Genomic DNA, 21,570 nt, shown 5'->3' with positions numbered 1-21,570 from the left:
CACCTTTCTGCGCATCCAGAAATCTCCCCTCACAAGCCCCGCCCCTGCAAGCAAGCCCCGCCCCAACCGAAAGTCCCGCACTGCACACAAGCCCCGCCTCTACAACGGAGGACCCGCGACACAAGCCCCGCCCCAAAGCGCACACTCCTCCTAACGGATAGGCCCCGCCCCTCAACCCCAAAGCCCCCACCACTCAAGTCCCGCCCCTACAGAACAAGCCCTCCGTCCCACTAATTGCCTCGCGTTCCCTCCAAGCCACGACTCCATAGGACAGGACAGCCCACCGCTTTCCAAGCCGCCCAGTTTCATCATTGGCCCCGCCACCATGCTTGTGCCCCGCCCACCGCTTTCCGCTGCAGTGGGCTTTAGGCGCCGTCTTCACCGTGCCACGCCCCTATCAGTGCACCAGCGCCGGCAATCTCCCCGCCCCGCAATGGGCCTCACCCGCCCATAATTACCCCGCCCTCTCCCTATGCTCCGCCCCGCCCCTGTTCTCGTGCTATAGTCCCGCCCCCTGCCCGGGGGCTGCCCTTCGCGTTGGCACAGCCCATCGTGGAACACCGCCCCCTTAGGCCCCGCCCTGCTCCGCACACCCTCCACAAGCCCAGGATCAGGCAGCGAGTGGGCTCCAACATGGCGGACAGCGCCAGTGAGAGTGACACGGATGCGGCGGGCAGTTCATCGGCGTTGCCGCCCGCCAACTCGTCGGCCGCCTCCAAGGCTGGTATCGTGATCTCGGCCTCCAAGCTGGAGGAGCTGAGCAACCGGCTAGCCTCGCTGCAGCAGGAGAACAAGGTGCTGAAGATCGAGCTGGAGACCTACAAGCTCAAGTGCAAGGCCCTGCAGGAGGAGAACCGCGACCTGCGCAAGGCCAGCGTTACCATCGTAAGTGAGCCCGAGGCCCTGGGCCGCGGGTTCCCGGACACTCTTGCTCTCCCTGTCTGCGGGGCCTCCTTCCCAGACCAGCCCAGCACAGCCCTGCCCGGCCCCACCTGGAGTCGGCTGCTGGCTGACCATTGAGGGCTAGGCCACACAGTTGAGGCTGGGGTTGGGCCCGGGGCGTAGGGGCTGGTTTGGGCAAGGCAAGGCTTGGGGAGTATGGTACGAAGGAGATCCAGCACCTTCAGTGCTCTGGGTGGCGGGTGAAGCAGTGATTCTGCAAACCTAAGAGCGAATGGAAAGCTTGCACTGGTTTGCTATTAACTCATCCGTACCTGCCTCTTTTATTTTGTTAAAGCAAATCCCACACTTTGTTTCCCGGCTGATGCTCTATCCGAATTCGATGGATGAGCCTGCTTTTAACCCACGCTGTAGGAAACAAAACCTGCAACAGGTGCTCCCAGGATTCGGTGTGTTTTGTGGCATGTTTTCGGGGCTGTGGGAATCCAAAAATAACGTTCTGGTTTGCCTCCAAGTGCTTCTGACATGCCATCTCGACGACTAAATAGCCCGACTGTCACGTTGCAGTAAACGGTGGCTGCCGCTTGCAAATGTTTCCTCTTTTTTTTCGAAAAGAAGCAGGCAGTGATTGCATTGATTTTTAAAGTAATTAGCTCCCAAAAATCTGTAATTCTGAGGGGTGGTGCCTGTAAACAGTGTTCCTTTGTTCCTGTTGTGTGAAATCATAACTGCAGGTTTGGAATGATGGAGATATAATTCACCATTTGAAGCATTGGGTTTGATTTGTCGGGGCCTCCATGTTTTTTTTTGTTGTGGTCAAAATCTAGCTGCATTTTTCCGCACACCTTCTGCCCAGTCCTCTGCACTGTGTTTCAGATCACATTCTGCCATTCCTGGTTTCAAACGAGTCATTCTCTTTGGACTAGAAAGATTAAATTGAGACAGTGAAATCTTTAATTTTTAAAGAGGCATGGTGTTTGAGGGATGGGCAGCATTAGCTTATGACTCTCCATTGGTATTTTTATACAGAAAGGTGATTGAAGTTTGCATGTTTTGGTGAATCATTTTTCAGTTTGCAGCAATTCATTGCTTACAGTACTGAAGTACAGTGCTGATGTTTGCAAATAGACAGTTGAGTTGAATATATCTCAAATCTATGAACTGTATCAAGAACTTGATAGGTCAGACAAGAACAATACATCAAACCTGATGTTTACCCAGTTGACACAAGTTGGGATAGTTTTTGCTATTCATAAATGTGTGCTGGTAGATTCCCATTCAAGTTAATTGTAATTCTGGCATTCAAAAGGGCAAAATGACAAACTGTTGAGAAACATTTTTGCTGGGATAGGTTATTTTGTCCAACTAGTCTCTGCTGCACTTCATGGAACTCTTCCTTCTCCTTCATCTAATTGGAGCTTCCCAAAACTTCAGCTTTAAGATTGCAAGTTCTGATGCAGCAATGGTTTCCAGACAGCCGAAACCCGAACATCTGGGCACCTACTGTAACGGGCACCTGTGTTCAGAGCCAGTCTCCCTGCCCCTCCCTCTACTTCCACCTGCTTCATTCCCTGTCATTTGAAGAATCATATTTGCAATTTTGTTGCTTAAATGTGAGATGTAAAGTTTGCCAAACACTGATCTAATGTTACCAGCATGTCCCTTTTTTATGGTAGTGTTTTGAACAGTGCTTGGACTAGAAAATGTTACTGACTACTTGCTTAACACATTCCTGAGCCATTTCAAGAGTGCTCCTTAAGGTTGATCGGCAGCCCACCAGCAAGCAGCAGGGAGCTGGTTGAATCCAAACAGATTTAACTAAAGGGCTTGTTAAGGCCTTGTAGCTGCATCAATTGGGATTTTCACTTGGCATTGCAGGTAGCCAAAGTTGCCCAGGTCACTTGTGGGCTCGGGGGAGGGCAGTACATTGGATAATACCAGGATACCCTTGCATGGGGATTAGGGGTTGGAACTCTGAATTAACTCCCATGTCTGATTCTCCACCACTGATAGTTCTTTAAGTCTGCACTCTTCAACAGAAGTGAGCTGAAGTAAACTTGCAAGGGAAATGTTACGAATTGAAATATTGAAACACAAAAAGAGCGACCAGAGGGATTATCGTTCTTTGACAGCTACTTGTGAACATGACAGACTGAGGCCTATTGGAATCTTGCTTTGTTAGAGTAAACAACTCCTAAGAATTTTTAATGGATGTAATCGAAGGACAATGGACCATGCTCTAGAAATTTGTTTTAGTCCTTCTCCATCTCCATTTAACTTTGAGCTTTTCAGATGAAGTGAGATCCATTGCATTTTCATGCAGATTGCAATCAAGATCAGATGGATGGAAAATTAATCTGTCCTAGTCCAACTATTGTCAAGTCTTGGAAAGAATTATTTTTATTGGAATAGAAAAGCTGGGTGTGCAGGGAAGCTATTAAATACTGGAATAATCTTGGTATTCTGCAAAAGAATGGTCATGTCTGACTTGAACAATGCAAATACTGATACAGCAGCATTTATTTGTCGCCTGAATGAAATTTATGCTGCTGTAAAATTTGGCTTGAACTGTGTGTTCTTGATAGGATTTCCAAAAATTTGGATGTCTGCTTTTATTTCCATCACTGCCTGGCAGGAGCTTCTTTCTACTCCTGAAATAACCAATTTTTTTATAGTTTGCTAGGCTTGATAATTTGTAGACCAAAAGAATTTCTGTGCGACTTGCTAATGAAGCTGGAAAGTAGGGAAAAGGGGGGCAATAGCAAACATTAGGTCACGGAGTCGGAGTTATACAGTACAGAAACAGACCCTTTGATCCAACTCAACTGTGTCGACCAGATATCCTAAACTGATCTAGTCTTATTTGCCAGCATTTGGCCCACATCCCACTTCACCCTTCCTATTTATATATCCGTTTGTAACTGTTACAATTGTACCTTTGCCCACCACTACCACCAGCAGCTCATTCCATATATGCACCAACTTCTACATGATAATGTTGCCCCTTAGATCTCTCTTAAATCTTGCCCCCCTCATCTTAAACCTATTCCTGTAGTTGTGGACTCTCCTACCTAGGAAAAAGGCCTTGGGTGTCCACCCTCTGCATGCCCCTCATGATTTTATAAACTTTTTTAAGGTCACCCCTCAGCCTCCATTCCAGGAAAAAAAAACCCAAGCCTCTGCGGCCTCTCCCAGTAGTTCAAATCTACCAATCCTCACGATATCCTTACAAATCTTTTCTGAAACCTTTCAAGTTTAACAATGTCTTTCCAAGCAGGGAGACCAGAATTGAACATGGTATTCTGAAAGTGGCTGACCAATGACCTGTACAGCTGCAACCTGATGTCCCAACTTCTACACTCAATGCACTGACTAGTGAAGACAAATGTGCCAAACACCGCCCCTTGACTACCCTGTCTAATTGTGCAAAGTTGCTAGTTAGACCAGCGACTTTGGACATATCACTTTCTATGGGTTGTAAAATTGTTTTGTGATATGGTTTGTTTAAGTAGAAGTATTGTGAGAAAGTTATACTCCAGGTTTCTTTGAGTTTGATTTTTAATTGCCTAACTGTGCCCCAAAGAATTAGTGACTATTCTGCACTGACTCATTGTTATGAATGGGTTGGGGACAGGGTTGGTTCTGCAAAGTTGATTTCACCAAAGTTAACAGTGTAATTTTGTTTGGAGGAATGAGAAAATAAGCAATATCAACTTTCCTTTATTTCTTATATTCAGGTATTATTGTTTGTGAATGTTTGTGTACATTTGGCATGGAAAGACAGTGGAATACTCCTTCAGGTAGAAACATGGAATGACTCGTTGCCTGAGAGTGGTTTCCTAATGTTGGGCAGTTACGTACTGTGTTTGCACTTCAGTCTGTCTAGATACACAAAAGTAATTCCCTATAAAAAATGACATTGGAGAGCCATGTCAAGGAGAGTACTGTTGGCACTCTATGTTGACAGTCTTAAAGTCACTTCCTAACCTGGAAAAGGAAGTATTTTGAACAGAATCAAATTCTATGTTTTTGTTTCCAATAGTGTGAGTCATATGGACTCCTGGAAAATGCAGTGGTTAGCACTGCTGTGTCACAGCCCCAGAGACCCAGGTTTGATTTCAGCCTGGCACAACTGTCTGTGTGGAGTTTGCATGTTCTCCCCGTACCTGCATCAGTGCCTTCCCGCAGTCCAAAGATAAGCAAGTTTGGTGGATTGGCCATGGGAATTAGAGACAGGTTAGGGGGGGGGCTGCTCTTTGGAAGGGTAGTGTGAACTCTATGGGCTGAATGGTTTGCTTCTACATTGTAGGAATTCTGATTCTGTGAAGAAATTCAGTGTTAACAGCCCCTCCACTGTCACCCACATCAGTCATTCTGTTTTAAATTTGCCCTTTGTACTGCTGTAAACTAGGAGGAACTATGGGTAGAATGGCTGGTGTTGATAAGATACAGATTAAATCTCATTGGACTGAGCAATCCAGAATCATAGCCTTAACATTTCTTATGGTGCAGTGGTTTTCTTTCCTCTGTCAAGTTGTCTGGGTTCAATTCCTATCTGCTTCTGGAGGTATATAACTGCATTGCTGAACAGGTTGATTAGAAAATATCCTGACCCAGGGCCTTTTGTTTCCAGTGTTGGCATGTGTGTTCCTCAAACTATCTCATCTACCCATTGTAAAGCTTCCTTAAGTTGAGAAGGGAACAGTGATAAAGTCCTGTTCTAGTGTGAAACTGTCTTTTGAAGAAAGCTGGTAGCTGCCTGATTTTCTTCGCAGTTTTAATTAATCTTCAGTTTTTTAAAGGTTTTATTTAAACCAGTAACAGTTATGGGCAATTTGTGGTAAAAGTTTGGATTCATTTTCTGTCCAGTGCAGTTGATCTTGATGTGAAAAATGTAAATAAATCACTTAGCTAGTTCCATTTATTTCAATTAATCATTCTGGGAATCCTAAAGGAGAACTGTATCATGGAACAGTGAACTTTGAACCCTGGAACCACACTTGGGTGAATAAAGAATTGTAAGAAAAGAAACTGAATTACTGGTTAATTTCAGCTGGTCAATGAAAACTGTCGTTTGCTAAGATAAATAGCTGAGGTGTACCATTTCCAATCTGTTTATATGCCAACCACCAATTACCAACAGGAATTGAAAATGTTCACTTCGACATTTTGTTTTTAAAGAATTATGCTGTATGAATACTTGGCAGTGTTTTTCTCAGACTTTGCTAAAAGAAATGAAATGGTGACTGTGGATGTATTTTCAATATCTTGGAACGCTCCTGTCAGCAAGCACTTGCTTCCTATAATGACAAGTCTGTGCCATTACCTATGCAATATATTGATAATTTTGTGATGACTTTGAGACAAGAAAAATTTTGGATTTTTGTCTTTTTAGTTTTGTTGTGTTCTCATATAGTTTGTAACTTGTGGAGTATTTATTCTAAGCATTTTTGTGGTATCATACAATCATACAATATAAGTAAATGTCAAATAAAAGGATTGATAAACAGGAACAAGGACATCCTGTATCTCTACACCAGTTTGCCAACTATTCCTCCTTAAAGGTCTTTTTAAAACTCAGCCGTGTTGTTCAGGTAAATTGGATTCTGAATTGTTGAAATGTTAACAGTTGCTGTGTAGTCTGACTTATCTACTACCTTGGAGGTTACAAGTATGCTATCCGTTTAAACAATGCTAAGCAATGTTCGCTAATTTTCTTTGTGCTGAATTTTAACCATTAAACTCACAAGGACCACAGACATGAATACAATCCACAAGCTACTTGTATTTGAATTGAATGATTTGGCAACTCCCTTAGTATATGGCCAAGCATGGAATGTACGCTGTGGGGTTTTGTATATTAAAAGAAGTTGGACTTTTTTAAGCAAGTTTGTTTTTATTAATTCTATGTCCATTGACTAACCTGAAATAAAGGGCTACCAATGCATTATAGGAATACTTTTTGTTTGATTGTGGGATAACCCTGTGTAGAAAGGACTGCTTTGTTCTTTCTAACTTAATCCTTTGCCTACACCCCTGGACCTCTAGTCTCACTATGATCAATTTCACAGATTTAAGAATGAGATCGTGTGTCAATATGTCTTGAAGGGATTGACGGGGGTGGGGGGAATCCTTTGATAAGTTACCATCCAGCAGACTGTTGGAGCATTAGATGTCTGGTATTAAATAGTTTAAAAACTGCTGTAAAAATGACCCTTTTTGCTGACTATCAATCATGAGTGCAGTAAAGAGTGGCAAGTTTGCAGCTATTAGAGAAGGAGGTATGTTGAATTAAGAAACAATGAATACTACAAGAGGTAATCAGTTGATGGAATGTATAATTCAGTGGTGGACTGAATTATGTTGAATAGGAAGAGTAATTTTGCTCATTTAATGTGAAAATTATTTGGGGTACAGAGGGCAAGTTCATTTACACAGGATGTAAATGGTAGCAGCTCAAGAGGCTAAGACCATTCAGCCCCTCACGTTTGTGCTTCAATCAAACAGTGACACAGCTGGCTCTGAACTCCATTTACATGCTTTGGAGTGGTCAGCCTTAACACCCTTCCCTAACGCAAATTTCAAATAAAATTCATACGTTTTAAGTCAGTCTAGCTCCAAAGCTTGTTTGAAGAGGGTTCCAGGTTTTTATGACACTATTGTTTGAAGAAATGCATCCCAAAATCGCTACTGAACAGCCTCGTGCTAATTTAAATTTTATACCCTTTGTGCTGGACTATCCTAATTGAAATAGTTGCTTCAACTTCCCTGTCAAGTTCTTTAAAAACCTTTTAAAGTTCTTTCCTTTTGGACTCATCCCCAAAGAATTTGCAAACCTCTGCTGCTCTCCATGTATGGCCGCACATAATAAAGATTCCGCAGATCTTGGAGTTAGCTTAAACATATTGAAATTTTAAAATTAAGAATGGGAGCGTCTCTATTGTATGGCAGTAGTATCCATACCTTCGAGCCAGGAAGCCTGGGCTGCATTCCATTTGCTCCAGAAGTGTGTCATAACCTTTCTGAACAGGCTGATTTTTTTTTTTTAAAAAAAGAAATGATCCAGGAATGGTTCACACCACCGCCGGGGTGCCTAGTCAGTGAAAGTGAGAGTGTGTGTAGTTGCTGGACTTGCATGCATTTGCGTTTGTTGGCCATACTGTAGAGCAAATATTTTAAAAGAAAACACAGAAGTAGAGTGGAAAATCAGAAAGGAATATTCTTCTGCGTGTCTCCAGATCAAAATGCAGAATGACCTATCCCAGCCTTAGGCCAAGTTTCTAAACAAAAATGGCAATTCTTTATGTTCTTATTAGCTGTTATATATGGTGGAATGGTATGCTGTAAAAATTCCGTTTGTAGGGCAAGAATCAGTTTGCAAACTAAAATAGATGTGTTTGTAATGAGATGTGGAGCTAAAATAGGACTGATGTCAAGAATGACTTTATCATCATACCAGTGTTGCTGTTCTAAGTACATTGACAACATAATAGCTGTCACCAATTACAGTAGGATCTGCCTTATCTGCAATATTGGTTAATTCTGTGTTTATGACTCGGCTGTTGCATTCCATTTCTTCTGACTGAGTATCTTATAGCTTGTCATGGTTAATCTTTTCGTGACTTAAGTGTATGATTGTCTGGTGTCACAAAACCAGTAGTGTTGAAGTGAACCCCCACTGCCTAATCTAGGGGAAAAAGAACAAATGATGAAAAGTTGAGATGTACGGTGTAATGGAAGCAGATTCCCATCCTATATGAAAGTGTACACAATGTTATACAATGCATTTTACATAATGCAGATTTAATTTTTTTAACAACATGTGTGACATTGTTCTCTTGGCACTGGGGAGAAGAAGTTATAAATGATCGCTATTCCACCCCAATGAGTAACTGCTTTGCTGATGTTCATTATTTTCAAATGTTAATTATTTTCAAATGTTAATGTATGCAACTTTGTGTCTCACCACAGTAAGAATGCATGTTCTGTTGTGGCTGGGTATCAATCAAATGCAAGTCTATGTAACTATGATCCTACTGTTTTCAAATTTTCTACATTAAGTGGTGGAAATGCTTAATGTCAGGCTTGGGGAAATGTCCCTTGGAGTTTCACACTGGCTGGCCTGGGTTTTAAAGAAATGATAAGAATGTAGCTTGGTCATGGTCATGGGCATGTGCGATACTGAGCTGCCATGTGTCACCAATGTCAGTTGCAGTGGCCAAGAGGGGTATCTTGGCATTCCTCCTTCGAACCAGTTCATCAGCAATTTGTTCACAATTTTTAAGGATTCAGTAGTTCTCTAAATATTTCGCATGCTGTGCAAATTAAATAATAACATTATTAACTTTTTTTTGCTATTAGTGCTTCTGTGCCAGTCCCTTTGTTAACAAATGGACTGTACTGGTCTGATTGGGTTGCTTACAATTTTCTGTTCGGCAGCAGTGTGATTGACCACTTAGTAATCTCCAGTGTATGGTCTGTAATCAGAGTCATTGCCTTGTGGATTGCAACTGCATTTATAAGGTGCAAGTGTAATTTGGAAGCTGATTTTTAACATTGCAAACAAATTTAGGATAGTGTGTCCAAGTTGTAATGTTATCTAAAAGAAGACCCTCAAGTGTATCCATGAAGGTAGTCCCAGCTTACTGTTACATTCCTGTATCTCCTCCTGCAATTCCTAACTGTTACTGTTCATGCTGTCTTTCCCTTCTTCCTTCACCCTTCAGGTTAATGTTTCTCAATATATGTCATTTGGTAAAGAGATGTGTTTGAGTCTCTTGACTGAATAAGTCTCTTTCTAACTTGAGGGATTGTAGGTAAAATCAGTTGGTGTGTTTTCAGCCTTGAGTATGGGTACAGCACAAAGCTGAATTGGCTACAATTGGTTTGACTTAGAAAGTGCAAAGGTTCTGATCGTTGGATTTTGGAGGGAGTTGGTTAATCTTGCGATGTTGCATTGACCTGTGGGAACCAGTGTAAAATAGGTTTTACTTGCCATCCAGCCCATTTTAGGTCTGATGTCAGAATTTGGTTGACTTCAGATAATTTAGAAGCCAATTGCACTGTCTCCAACACTAACATTCCTTACGCTGAAGATGTTTAAGTACCCTTAAAATGTGTCATTTTGATTTGAAAGATTCTGGGCCTCAAAAACTGGTCATCAAATTCATCATTTGCAGTATCTTTATAGAAATCAAACTATTAAAGTTTGCTCAGAATAGGTTCTCATTGAAGAATGACAGCATAATATATTGAAACATTTCGTCATGTTGTGCAAAGTGAATAGTGACTGTCATTTGTAAAGCACTTGTTCATCATTTGAATAAAAAAGCTTCCAACTGCATCTCAAAAATGTGAAATAACTGGCTTCCATTTGGATTATGATCAAAGATGTCACGTGTATTTTGTAGATTTGTCTCCTAGTGTTGTAACTATGTAGCTTGTCCTGGGAAGAAAGTAAAAACTTGAACAATAATGTTATGGGTTCAAGCTACAAGTCAGAGGTGATCAGGTGTAAGTTGTTGTCATAGTCTATCATTAGCATCTAAGATTTTATGATGTGCAAGTAGGTGCAAAGTATAGCTCAAGAATATGAGAAGCTAGGTAATTTGAATATCTTCTAGGTTGATGTGTATCTTGGTAAATAGTTAAAGAAGCTTACTTTACTAGATCTAATTTCTGAATTAAGGCACTGTTCAATTGGTATTGCTTGAAATACAGCTACTGTGTTTTAAACTCTGCGCTTCATGTGTTGTAGAAATTGTGGTTGTACTTTGGTATTCATAACCTTAAAAATACAGCACACTGCAAAGGTCAATGACTTAAATTCATCGCATAGCAGTGATGTTTGGTGTAATGTGTATTCAGGAGTGCCATGTTGTCCCAGTTTCTAAAATTCATCACATTATTGGCATCCGTTTCACACTTTTTCCTTTTTTTAAAATCATCCAATCTCTGTCAGTTATAGCACATCTTACTTAGTAATTTAAATAGGTGTCTATATAAGAAATCCTGGTAGTTAAGCTAGTGTTTCTCTTAATTCATGTCTGTAAATCTTTTATTTCCCCCTCCTTTCACACAAATTCAATTGAATAATAAGTTACTGTTTTTTTTCAGGCAGAGGAGAAAACATGAAATTAGACAACAACAAAGACAATTGCAGCTATAAGTAAGGACTTTGTGTTACAGGCAGATATTGATGAAGTAGAAAAATGGGCACTTACCAGTTTTTTTTCAAGAAGGAAGATGTAGTTGGGCGCAACTAAAGCCAAGCCTGTGCAAGCCATTTAAAGTTTTGTACTCAAAGCTGCAGCTTAGCAAAGGATAATGAAGGTGTTGTCATTGAAGGCTGACCACCAGTGCCTCAAAGCTATTGCCAGAATGAGCACTGCCTGGATTTATTAACTAGGATAACAGATTACAAAATATTCCAGCACTGCCTCTGTTCAATACCCTGGCTAGGTGCCATCTGGAAAACTTCAGCCTGCAGAATGCTAAATTCACCTAAGCTCCTTTATTATTATCTTCCTAACCCTGAAACTCACTCATCTAGAAGATCAAAAGCAGCATGTTCGTTTGGAGTACCGTCACCTGCAAGTTTCCTTTCAAATCCCACAATGTCCTGACCTTTAAACATATTGCCATTTCTTCCCTGCCACTTTGCAAAATCTTGGAACTCCTTCCCTGACCTCACTGTACCTCCCCTCATGGACTGTAGTGGTTCAAGAAGTTAACGCACTAATAATGTCCTATGGTGATTGGAGATGGGCAACAAATTCCTTGCTAGCAATACTCTCACCCCATGAAATAATTAAAAAGTAAGGAAATTCAGGTGTATTTGCTGTTAATTTGTAAAGTCCTCCAGACTCATGGTGTCTTTTGGTTTTTAAAAATCTAAATACCCCTCTGTTCTGCGGAAAACCCATAAAAACAGAAACCTGTCAGTTCAACATGGGCTGGAGCGCAGCTATTGGAATCTGTAGCATTATCCAAGCGAAACAAAACTTTGACCAATGGAAGGGAGTCATTATTTAAATCCATATCCAAGGGATATAGATCAAAAGCATTGTAAATGGAATTAAGGTATAGATCAGACATCTAATAGAATGATGAAAGATGCTCAAGGGGCTAATTAACATCTCCTTATTCCTATGTTATCATTTGTAAAACACTATAACGGTGTTTGTTGTCTAAATTAATTGGCCATTTTAAGCAGCTTACTGGTGTTGAGTATGTGTGTTGAATACAGTGAGTAAATCACCAAATAGTCTCATGGTGGACAGGGAAGCATAATGACTGTTATTCATATGGATTTTACAAGTGTTTACATGAGATTAGCCAAAATTGAATTTGTGTTGAGTTAGAGGTAACTTTGTGTCCTAGGTGGCTTACTGATTGGGATGCAGGCAACAGTAGAAACAAACTGAGGCTTCTCTGATTGCAAGATGCAACAGCTAGAGTTACAAAGGAATTGCTATGTTTTTAGTTTTTTTTGACATTTGTTAAGAATTACCTAAGGGAAAAAGTTTTATTATGGAAAGTTTGCAGTTTCCATTTCTTAGTCCATCCTCAACTTGGGGTGACTTGGCGACCACTTCACAGAACATCTATGTTCTGCTTGCCAAAAAGACTCTGAACTACCTGTTGCCTGCCACTTCAATGCACCACCCTGCTCCCTGGCCAGCATCTGTCTCTGGCTTGCTATAGTGTTCCAGTGAAGCCCAACACAACCTATAGGAACAACACCTCATTTTCTGCTTGGGGGCCCTGCAGCCCTCTGGAGTTGATTTATTGAGTTTGATAATTTTAGGGCCTAAAATCTCCCAAGCCCCATACCCCAACCCCACACACCAGACCTTCTAACCACATAGCTTGCCAGTACACACCCCCTGTTGTTAGTCACTAACAGTCTGCATTAACAGCTATTCACCCTCCTAGCCTGATCGTTAACAACTCCTTTGTCCAAGTGTTTTTCTCTCTCTTTGGGCTCTATCCTATCATTTACTCTCTACCTCACCCACCTCCCTATTTTCTGCGTATAAACTGATGTTTTCCCAGCCACCATCAGTTCTGAGGAAAGGTCACTGGACCGAAACACTAACTCTGTTTTCTCCTTCGCAGACACTGCCAAACCTGCTGAGCTTTTCCAACAACTTTGTTTTTGTTCCTGAATGGAGGGCACTGTTTTAAAATTAGCTGTTATCCTTCAAGGGCAGATGAAAAATTTGAGGGTTTGTGACTTTGGAATTCTGCCTCAGAAAACACTGAAGGTGGGAATCATTGAACATTTTTAAGGCATAGGTGACCAGATTCTTGTTAGACAAGGGAATTGAGGGTTGGCATAGAAAGACAAGTATAGAATTTAAAAGAAACAGATCACCCATGATCTTCTGAAAAGGTGGAAAAGCTGTTGGGCTGAATGGTCTACATCTCCAATTTCCTATGTTTGCATATATATTTAAGTTTGCATGTAGCAGTACATTGAGAAATATAATTTGTATAGGAGTTTTAAAGGGGCAGTACAAATTGACTCACCAAAAGTGAGGTATTTGGGTGTATGTGTGAGGCCATCCAATTTGGGTTTGACACAAACTGGCATATTTTCTAGGTGGTAAGAGCTGACGTCCTAAGCAAGGGTCAAGGATTTTGCATTTCAGATGTACAGACATCGACTTGTGTGCAGGTAGAATCATAATGAGAAAGACTAACATATAATTGACTATCTAAAAGAATTCATAACGAGCATTTAAACAAAGCTTTTGTTCAACCTCTTGTGGGATACTGTAATCAGTATACCAGGACTGAACCTCAGAGGTATATTGGCCTTGGAAGGATGTGTGGCACAGAAGTAGCTCTGGGTAAGGAGTTCTGGGCTCAAGTCCCACGTGTAGTCAAGATATTATAACGTATCTAAGCAGTTTGATTATAATGAGTGGATTGGCGATCAGTACCAATTCTTACTAGAAGGATATTGGAGTTTAAACAGTTAAATTGAGTATTCCTGAGAGATTGGAAGATTTAAGATATAGTCTAACTGAGATTTTTAAATTGATAATGGAGTTTACCAGGGTAGATACGGAGAGAATATTTCTCCACGGACACAATCTTTGAATTAGGGCCAGGCCACAGAGTGCAATGAAGAGGTATCATAGCAATCTTATACTCTTTCCCAAGAAGATATCAGTGCTCAATGTCAATCTCAAGTTTTCAAGATTCAGCAATTTTGTTGGGTAAGGGTGTCTAGGGAATATGGATCAAAAGCATTGTAAATGGAGTTGAGGTATAGATCAGAGATCTAATAGAATGACGGAACAGGCTCAAGGGGCTGATTAACATCTCCCTATTCCTATGTTATCATTTGAAAACACTATAACATGGTTCATTGTCTAAATTAATTGGTCATTTTAAGCAGCTTACTGGTTCTAGTTGTCCCTAGTGAATTGCCCTGATAATTCGGTGTTCTGTTCTTTGTTTAAAATGACATTATATTATATCTCCTGTGAAAAACATGACTGTTGAAATTGCCTTCATTTTACGTTAGTTGAAAATTGCAACATTGTATTTCTGTTTTTCTGGAGAACGCTAGTAAACCCTGCACCTTATGTTGATACAGTAACCAGCTGGTGTTGCTGCATTTCAAACAATAAAAAGGCAGTTTTGAAACAGAAGTTGAGGTCATTGGTTGGGCACAAACATGTGCAAACCTGCTCATTAATGAGAGCTATCAATCTTTTATTTACTGGTGAACAGTTGCAACATTCTAATTATATTGTGCCTGTAGGTGGGCAAATGATTAATGTTGCTTGCTCTGACCTCCGATGAACATCAATCAACTGAACTCTACACTTTTCTCATTGATATACAGTACTTCTGTTTACATGGCACAGTGCTATAACACTGCATTCTTTCCTGAACACATGTTAACAGTGTTTTTAATTTAATACAGGCTTGGGTATGGGTACAAATTGTCGCACTCAACACATCTCCCAGGAAGATGTTGGAACCTCAACGTTTCACTATATTTATGAATGACTTGGACAAAGGAAATAGAAAACTTGGATATCTGACATTCTAATGACACTGTCTTGGAGATAGAATAGTAAATAGTGTAAAATGGAGAGGAAGTTGCAAAAGGAACATTGTGGCAGATGGAGTTCAAAGTGGGAATGTGTGGAGTCATTTGCTGTCACTTTTTTTCTTGAAAGGTCCAGACCCAAGCATTTTCTAAATGATAAGCTGGAAAACCTGGGTTAGCAGAAGATTTGGAGCTTCAAGTAGAGAAATCTCTGAAAGCAAGTGGGCAGGTACAGAAAATGATGAAAACCCAATGGAATGTTGGCCTTTTATCAAGATGGCTGGAATACAAAGAGGTGGAAGTTGCAGCTGTACTGAGCTCTGGTTTGACCTCACCTAGAGTACTGCGATCAGTTCTGCGCCTTGGGAAGCATAAGTATTTTTAAATCAACCTGTTCAGACATGTTATGACACTTTTGGAACTTGGGCCGCCTTGCCCGGAAGTAGGTACCCTGCCACTGCACTACAACAGCCACCCTATCCTTTGAGGAATACACATGGGCTTTTAACTAGTTTTCAAAATTGAAAGTGATTAATTCTTCATGGACAAAGCTATTAATGATTCGAGAGCCAAATGCGTGGATATAGTTAAATAAAAGCAAAATACCTGGATGTGGAAATCTGAAATAAAAGCAGTGCTGGAGCCACTCCAATCTGGCAGCTCCTATGAAAGAGTTAATATTTCAAGTCACGTCAGAAGCGAAAGGGATTGGAAAATGGTGGTATTCATGCTGATAGAGAGGGTGTCGAGGAACAAGTGGAACAGACTGTGTAAGAGTTCTCGGAACCATAGACGCAAGTCCAGAAGAAAATGAAGGTGTGAAAGGGGCAAAATTGATCTCTTCTGAGCAAAGTGAACCAGATGTGACCGTGGCGTGAGTGTGGTGTGGTTTGTGACTTGGAGGATATTGGAAAAAATGGAGGAGAGGTCCAGGCTCTGAAGTGGTCAAGTTTTTAATACTGAATGCTAGAGGCTGTAAGGTAGCCAGTTGTAAAATGAATGTCGTACCTCTAGTCTCGTGCTTCGTTGGAACACCGTAGTGGGCCCAGAACCGAAATGTTTGCATGGGAGCTTTGTCTTTAGCTCTGACCACCATTGCAATACTTACCACTTAAGCCTCCTTACCCTCTGTCTGCAGCAGTAATAACACACATTCCCAAATTGTTTCACTTCTGAAGTTTCACTTCTCGCGCTCTCCTTTCCTTCTTTCTTTTCTCCACGGATGCTACCAGATCTGAGTTTTCCAGTAATTCCTGTTTTTGTATTTACGTGGATATTCAGGTCAGCCACGTTGAAATTGAATGATGAAACACGCTGAACGGTCCTATCTTGTTACTAGCATAAATCCATTTTGTGAGATTTGGAACATGTAGAAATCAGATTTTGCTTTGCAAGATCTTGTAGATTTTCAGTTTGATGCTCATGTGCTTTCCAAACTTCTGTTTTCTGTTCTATTTGATCTCTTTTTGTTAATTCCTTGACCTGGCTGCTGTGCCATGTTGTCTAGCCTGTGTGTGCTCACCCATGAGCCCCCCCCCCACCCCCGACCCACAACTCCCTTTCTGTTCTGTGCTTCTCAGTCCATTGCCCTTACAAATTGACCTCTTGTTCATCTTGTATTAAATTTAACTTTGTTATTTCAAAACTGTTTCCCTTGTGAGGGTTCTATAGAGCAAAGGGGCATACTTTCAAAATTGCCAATTAATTAACACAGCAGCAACTGTCATGAGAATTGGACTGCATCACTGCTCTTTCATTCCCCCGGGTCAGAATCATGGAGCTCCTATCCTGCACCACATTGATTACAGCAGTTCAAGAAGACCACTCGCTGCAACCCTCTGAAATGCAGTTAGGGTTGAGCAATAAGGCAGTGCCCATTCGGACTGAATTTTTTAAAAGCCACTGAAGGGCAAGTTTTTATTTAGCCTTCATCTCCACCCTGATATCCTCCAGTGAATATTTTCATTGCCATCATCAAGCCCTGCCTCATGCCCCACAGTGTCTGCTAGTGCGGAACTTCATCATCCTTTTGTAGTTCAGAATACTTGGAAGACAGGCTTCACAAGGAAGTTGGCACACTGGTACCTCAGTTGGTACCTGTTGTGGGGGGACTGTCAATGAGGAGAGGTTGAGCAGGTTGGAAACAAAAACATAAATTGCTGGAAAAGCTCAGCAGATGGTCAGCAGGTCAATCAGCGTCAGTGAAGAGAAATCAGAGTTAACCTTTCAGGTCTGGTGATCCTTTGAAAGAACCGGGTTACTTTCATGTTTGTTATCCCCCTCTATATGTTCTTTTTATGTAGAAAGTAACTTGCAAACTTATTTCATTGTAATGCTGAAAAGAGACCTGGAGTACTCGTGCGTAGTTCCTTGAAAGCTGAGTCATAGGTAGAAGGGTGATGAAGAAGGCATTTGGCATGCTTGCCTTCATTGGCCAGAAGATTAAGTATTGGACTTGAGACATCATGTTGTGGCAATACAGGACATTGGTGAGGCCACTTCTGGAATACTGCATGTAACCCTGGTTGGCCTTCCAGAGGGAAGGATGTTGTTAAACTTGAGGGTGCAGAAAAAAATTACAAGAAGGTTGCTGGGACCGAAGGGTTTGATTATATGGAAAAACTGAATAGGCTAGGTCTTTTTTCACTCTGGAGCGTTGGAGGCTGAGGTGTGATCTTACGGAGGTTTACAAAATTGTAAGGGACTTGGATAGGGTGAATAGTCAAAGTCTTTTTCCTAGGATGGGGAGTCCAGAACAGGAGGATATAGGTTTAAGGTGAAAGTGGATAAATTCAAAAGGGACCTGAGAGAGAAGGTGGTGGGTGTACGGAATGAGCTGCCAGAGAAAGTGATGGAAACCATTAGTACACCACTTAAAACCATCTGGATGGGTATGAGTAGAAAGGGTTTAGAGGGATAATGGCCAAATGTGGTTAAATTGGACGTCAGATTGAGATATCTGGTCGGTGTGGATGAGTTGGACCAAGGAATGTTTGTGCTCAATGACTATATAATGCGGTCCTGTCTACTTTGAAATGTAATCTTCAAGTTTACCTGTCCATTAGTTAGCCTACTGCTAGTAATGTGACCAATCTCCAACATTCTGCTAAATCCAAAAAAGGACTTCACGAACTGGTTCTCTGGTTTAGATTGCTTTCATTTTATGATTCTTACAGGCAGTCCAACTTCCCTTCCCATCTAATTGCTTTCTTGTTGAAAGCTTTATATCCAACTTTGTCTCAGTCCTGATTCTCCTGCAAAGAGCTTCAGTTTGTTATTTTGGCTATATCAGTGATTTTAAATCTCCAATCTTGTTTCAAATCCATGATAATGGGAACTGCAGATGCTGGAGAATCCAAGATAATAAAGTGTGGAGCTGGATGAACACAGCAGGCCAAGCAGCATCTTAGGACCACAAAGGCTGACGTTCTGGGCCTAGACCCCCCTCCAGAGAGGGGGAATGGGGAGAGGGAACTGGAGTAAATAGGGAGAGAGGGGGAGGCGGACTGAAGTGATGCTGCACCTCCCAATCGCGAACCATTTCAGCTCCCCCTCCCATTCCTCAGACAACATGTTCACCATGGGCCTCCTGCAGTGCCACAATGATGCCACCCGAAGGTTGCAAGAACAGCAACTCATATTCCGCTTGGGAACCCTGCAGCCCAATGGTATCAATGTGGACTTCACAAGCTTCAAAATCTCCTTCCGCCACTGCATCCCAAAACCAGCCCAGTTCTTCTTCTCCCCCCATGCATCCCAAAACCAGCTCAGCCTGTCTCTGCTTCCCTAACCTGTTCTTCCTCTCACCCATCCCTTCGTCCCACCTCAAACCGCACCTCCATTTCCTACCTACCACCTCATCCCACCTCCTTGACCTGTCCGTCTTCCCCAGACTGACCTATCCCCTCCCTACCTCCTCACCTATACTCTCCTCTCTACCTATCTTGTTTTCTCTCCATCTTCGGTCCGCTTCCCCCCCCTCTCCCTATTTATTCCAGTTTCTTCTCCCTATCCCCCTCTCTGTAGGGTCTAGGCCCGAAACATCAGCTTTTGTGCTCCTGAGATGCAGCTTGGCCTGCTGTGTTCATCCAGCTCCACACTTTATCTTGTTTCAAATCCAGTTTGTTTACGATTCACTGCCTTTCGCATTCTGCTGTAAACCTCACTGAGCTTCTCTCATCATTACCTGCACGCCAAATCATTTCTATCCCAAACTATCTACTTTGCACTAGCATGTTCCCCAATACCTTACTGTATTGGTGTGTGGCTTTTTAACCTGTAGCTGCAGCAAATCTCCTATTGGGATCACTCTTTCAGGGTTATCCCAGCAAAAAGGCCTCCTGTCATTGCAATTCAGTCTTGCCTGTCTAATGCCTAAGAAAATTGACTACCAATCCACACTCTTAGATACATGTTTATGTACTTACAAAGTTGCTTGAATCCCTTGGAGTGAGAAGGCTCAGCTGGCTTGAAACAATTCTGGTGAGTTTGTGCCCTTTGCTTAGGGCAGGGCAAAAAGAACTAAAGTACTACCAAGTAAGCAAACGGTAGAATTCTAGATCTGCCTGGTTACGTTTTAGAATCCTGACCCTGAATGAGCCACTCATTGTGTTAGGTTAAGTGAGAATGCCTTCATGCCCTTGGACTAACAGCTTTGATGCCATTGGTCAGAGCTGAGAAAAATGGTTGATATTCATGAAGGCCAGTCTGGATTCGTGCCTAGGGAAGGCATCACTGACTCTTGGTGAAATTGTAGAAAGACAGTGCAACATGGGGATGGTGGATCTAGAGAATGTTTAGACCAGATGCCAAGGGAAGGGTGTGGGATCCCTGAGCCATTTGTGTGAATATTCTGTTACAGGTACTAAGAGTGCCAGGCGGCCAAGAAGCAGTCTGTGGGAGAGTGAACTTTCAAAGTCAAAACAGTGCTGTACTGAGGCTCAACATGGAGCTCCTTCATCTTTCTGACTCTCGTGCATGTCCTAACTGAGAAAGTGAGACTTCCATCATTTGGACAGGGTCCTTTGGCCTCTGGAAGAGTTAGAGCAAAATATATTTTGTTGAAGGTGAGTGATGACTGTTGGAGACTGCTAGGTGTTTTTTTTAATTGAGTCAAATGGAATGTAGCAGGAAGAAGTAGAAAAGAGTAAATTAGAGAGTTTTTACTCATTCATGGGATGTGGGTATTACTGGCTAGGCCAGCATTTATTGCCTATCTTTAATTGCCCAGAGGGCAGTTAAAATTCAGTCATATCACTATGGATGTGAAGTCACTTGTAGGCCAGACCAGGCAAGGACAGCAGTTTACTCCCCTAAAGGACATTAGTGAACCAGATAGGTTTATATGACAATCTGTGTAGTGGTTGCATGGTCATCATTAGACTCTTAATTCCAGATTCTTTTGCAGCAATGGTACAAGGATCAATTGCTTCCTTAATTAAGTCTGCAAAATGTCATGTATCGAGGGATGTTGCAAAAAGCTTCACAGCCAGTGGTTTCTTGTTTGTTGGATTATGATGTAGGAAATGTACATAGAACATGACAGCACAGTACAGGCCCTTCGGCCCTCAATGTTGTGCCGACCTGTCATACCGATCTCAAGCCCATCTAACCTACACTATTCCATGTACGTCCATATGCTTGTCCAATGATGACTTAAATGTACTTAAAGTTGGCGAATCTACTACCGTTGCACGCAAAGCGTTCCATGCCCTTACTACTCTGAGTAAAGAAACTACCTCTGACATCTGTCCTATATCTTTCACCCCTCAATTTAAAGCTATGCCCCCTCGTGCTCGCTGTCACCATCCTAGGAAAAAGGCTCTCCCTATCTAACCCTCTGAATATTTTATATGTCTCAATTAAGTCACCTCTCAACCTTCTTCTCTCTAACGAAAACAGCCTCAAGTCCCTCAGCCTTTCCTCGTAAGACCTTCCCTCCATACCAGGCAACATCCTAGTAAATCTCCTCTGCACCCTTTCCAAAGCTTCCACATCCTTCTTATAATGTGGTGACCAGAACTGTACGCAATACTCCATGTGCAGCTGCACCAGAGTTTTGTACAGCTGCAGCATGACCTCTTGGTTCCAGAACTCAATCCCTGTATTAATAAAAGCTAAAACATGCTTATGCCTTCTTAACAGCCCTGTCAACCTGGGTGGAAACTTTCAAGGATCTGTGTACGTGGACACCGAGATCTCTCTGCTCATCTACACTACCAAGAATCTTACCATTAGTCTCGTACTTTGCATTCTGGTTACTCCTACCAAAGTGCATCACCTCACACTTGTCTGCATTAAACGCCATTTGTCACCTCTCAGCCCAGCTCTGCAGCTTATCTATGTCTCTCTGCAACCTACAGCATCCTTCGTCACTATCCACAACTCCACCGACCTTAGTGTCATCTGCAAATTTACTAACTCATCCTTCTACACCCTCATCCAGGTCATTTATAAAAATGACAAACAGCAGTGGACCCAACACCGACCCTTGCGGTACACCACTAGTAACTGGTCTCCAGGATGAACATTTCCCATCAACCACCACCCTCTGTCTTCTTTCAGCAAGCCAATTTCCGATCCAAACTGCTATATCT

At 41.9% G+C, this 21,570-nt stretch overlaps 1 protein-coding gene across 2 annotated transcripts in view; it reads left to right on the top strand.

The window, feature by feature from the left end:
- Window positions 1-575: 575 nt before the first annotated feature.
- Window positions 576-21,570, top strand: part of ccdc6b (coiled-coil domain containing 6b) — a 68,665-nt gene continuing 47,670 nt past the window's right edge. Inside the window, exon 1 of one of the 2 annotated variants that reach the window (XM_059653158.1) lies at window positions 576-885. In XM_059653158.1, coding sequence (XP_059509141.1) covers window positions 634-885 — 252 coding nt within the window. In that variant the 5' untranslated portion in view covers window positions 576-633. Of the gene's footprint in view, window positions 886-1,248; window positions 1,350-21,570 lie in introns of those variants that run through there. The other variant, XM_059653159.1, reaches the window with a different exon arrangement.

The sequence above is a fragment of the Stegostoma tigrinum genome, chromosome 20 (genome assembly GCF_030684315.1).
Source record: "Stegostoma tigrinum isolate sSteTig4 chromosome 20, sSteTig4.hap1, whole genome shotgun sequence".
Classification (NCBI taxonomy): domain Eukaryota; kingdom Metazoa; phylum Chordata; class Chondrichthyes; order Orectolobiformes; family Stegostomatidae; genus Stegostoma; species Stegostoma tigrinum.
This window is presented reverse-complemented; position numbering and strand designations above follow the sequence as displayed.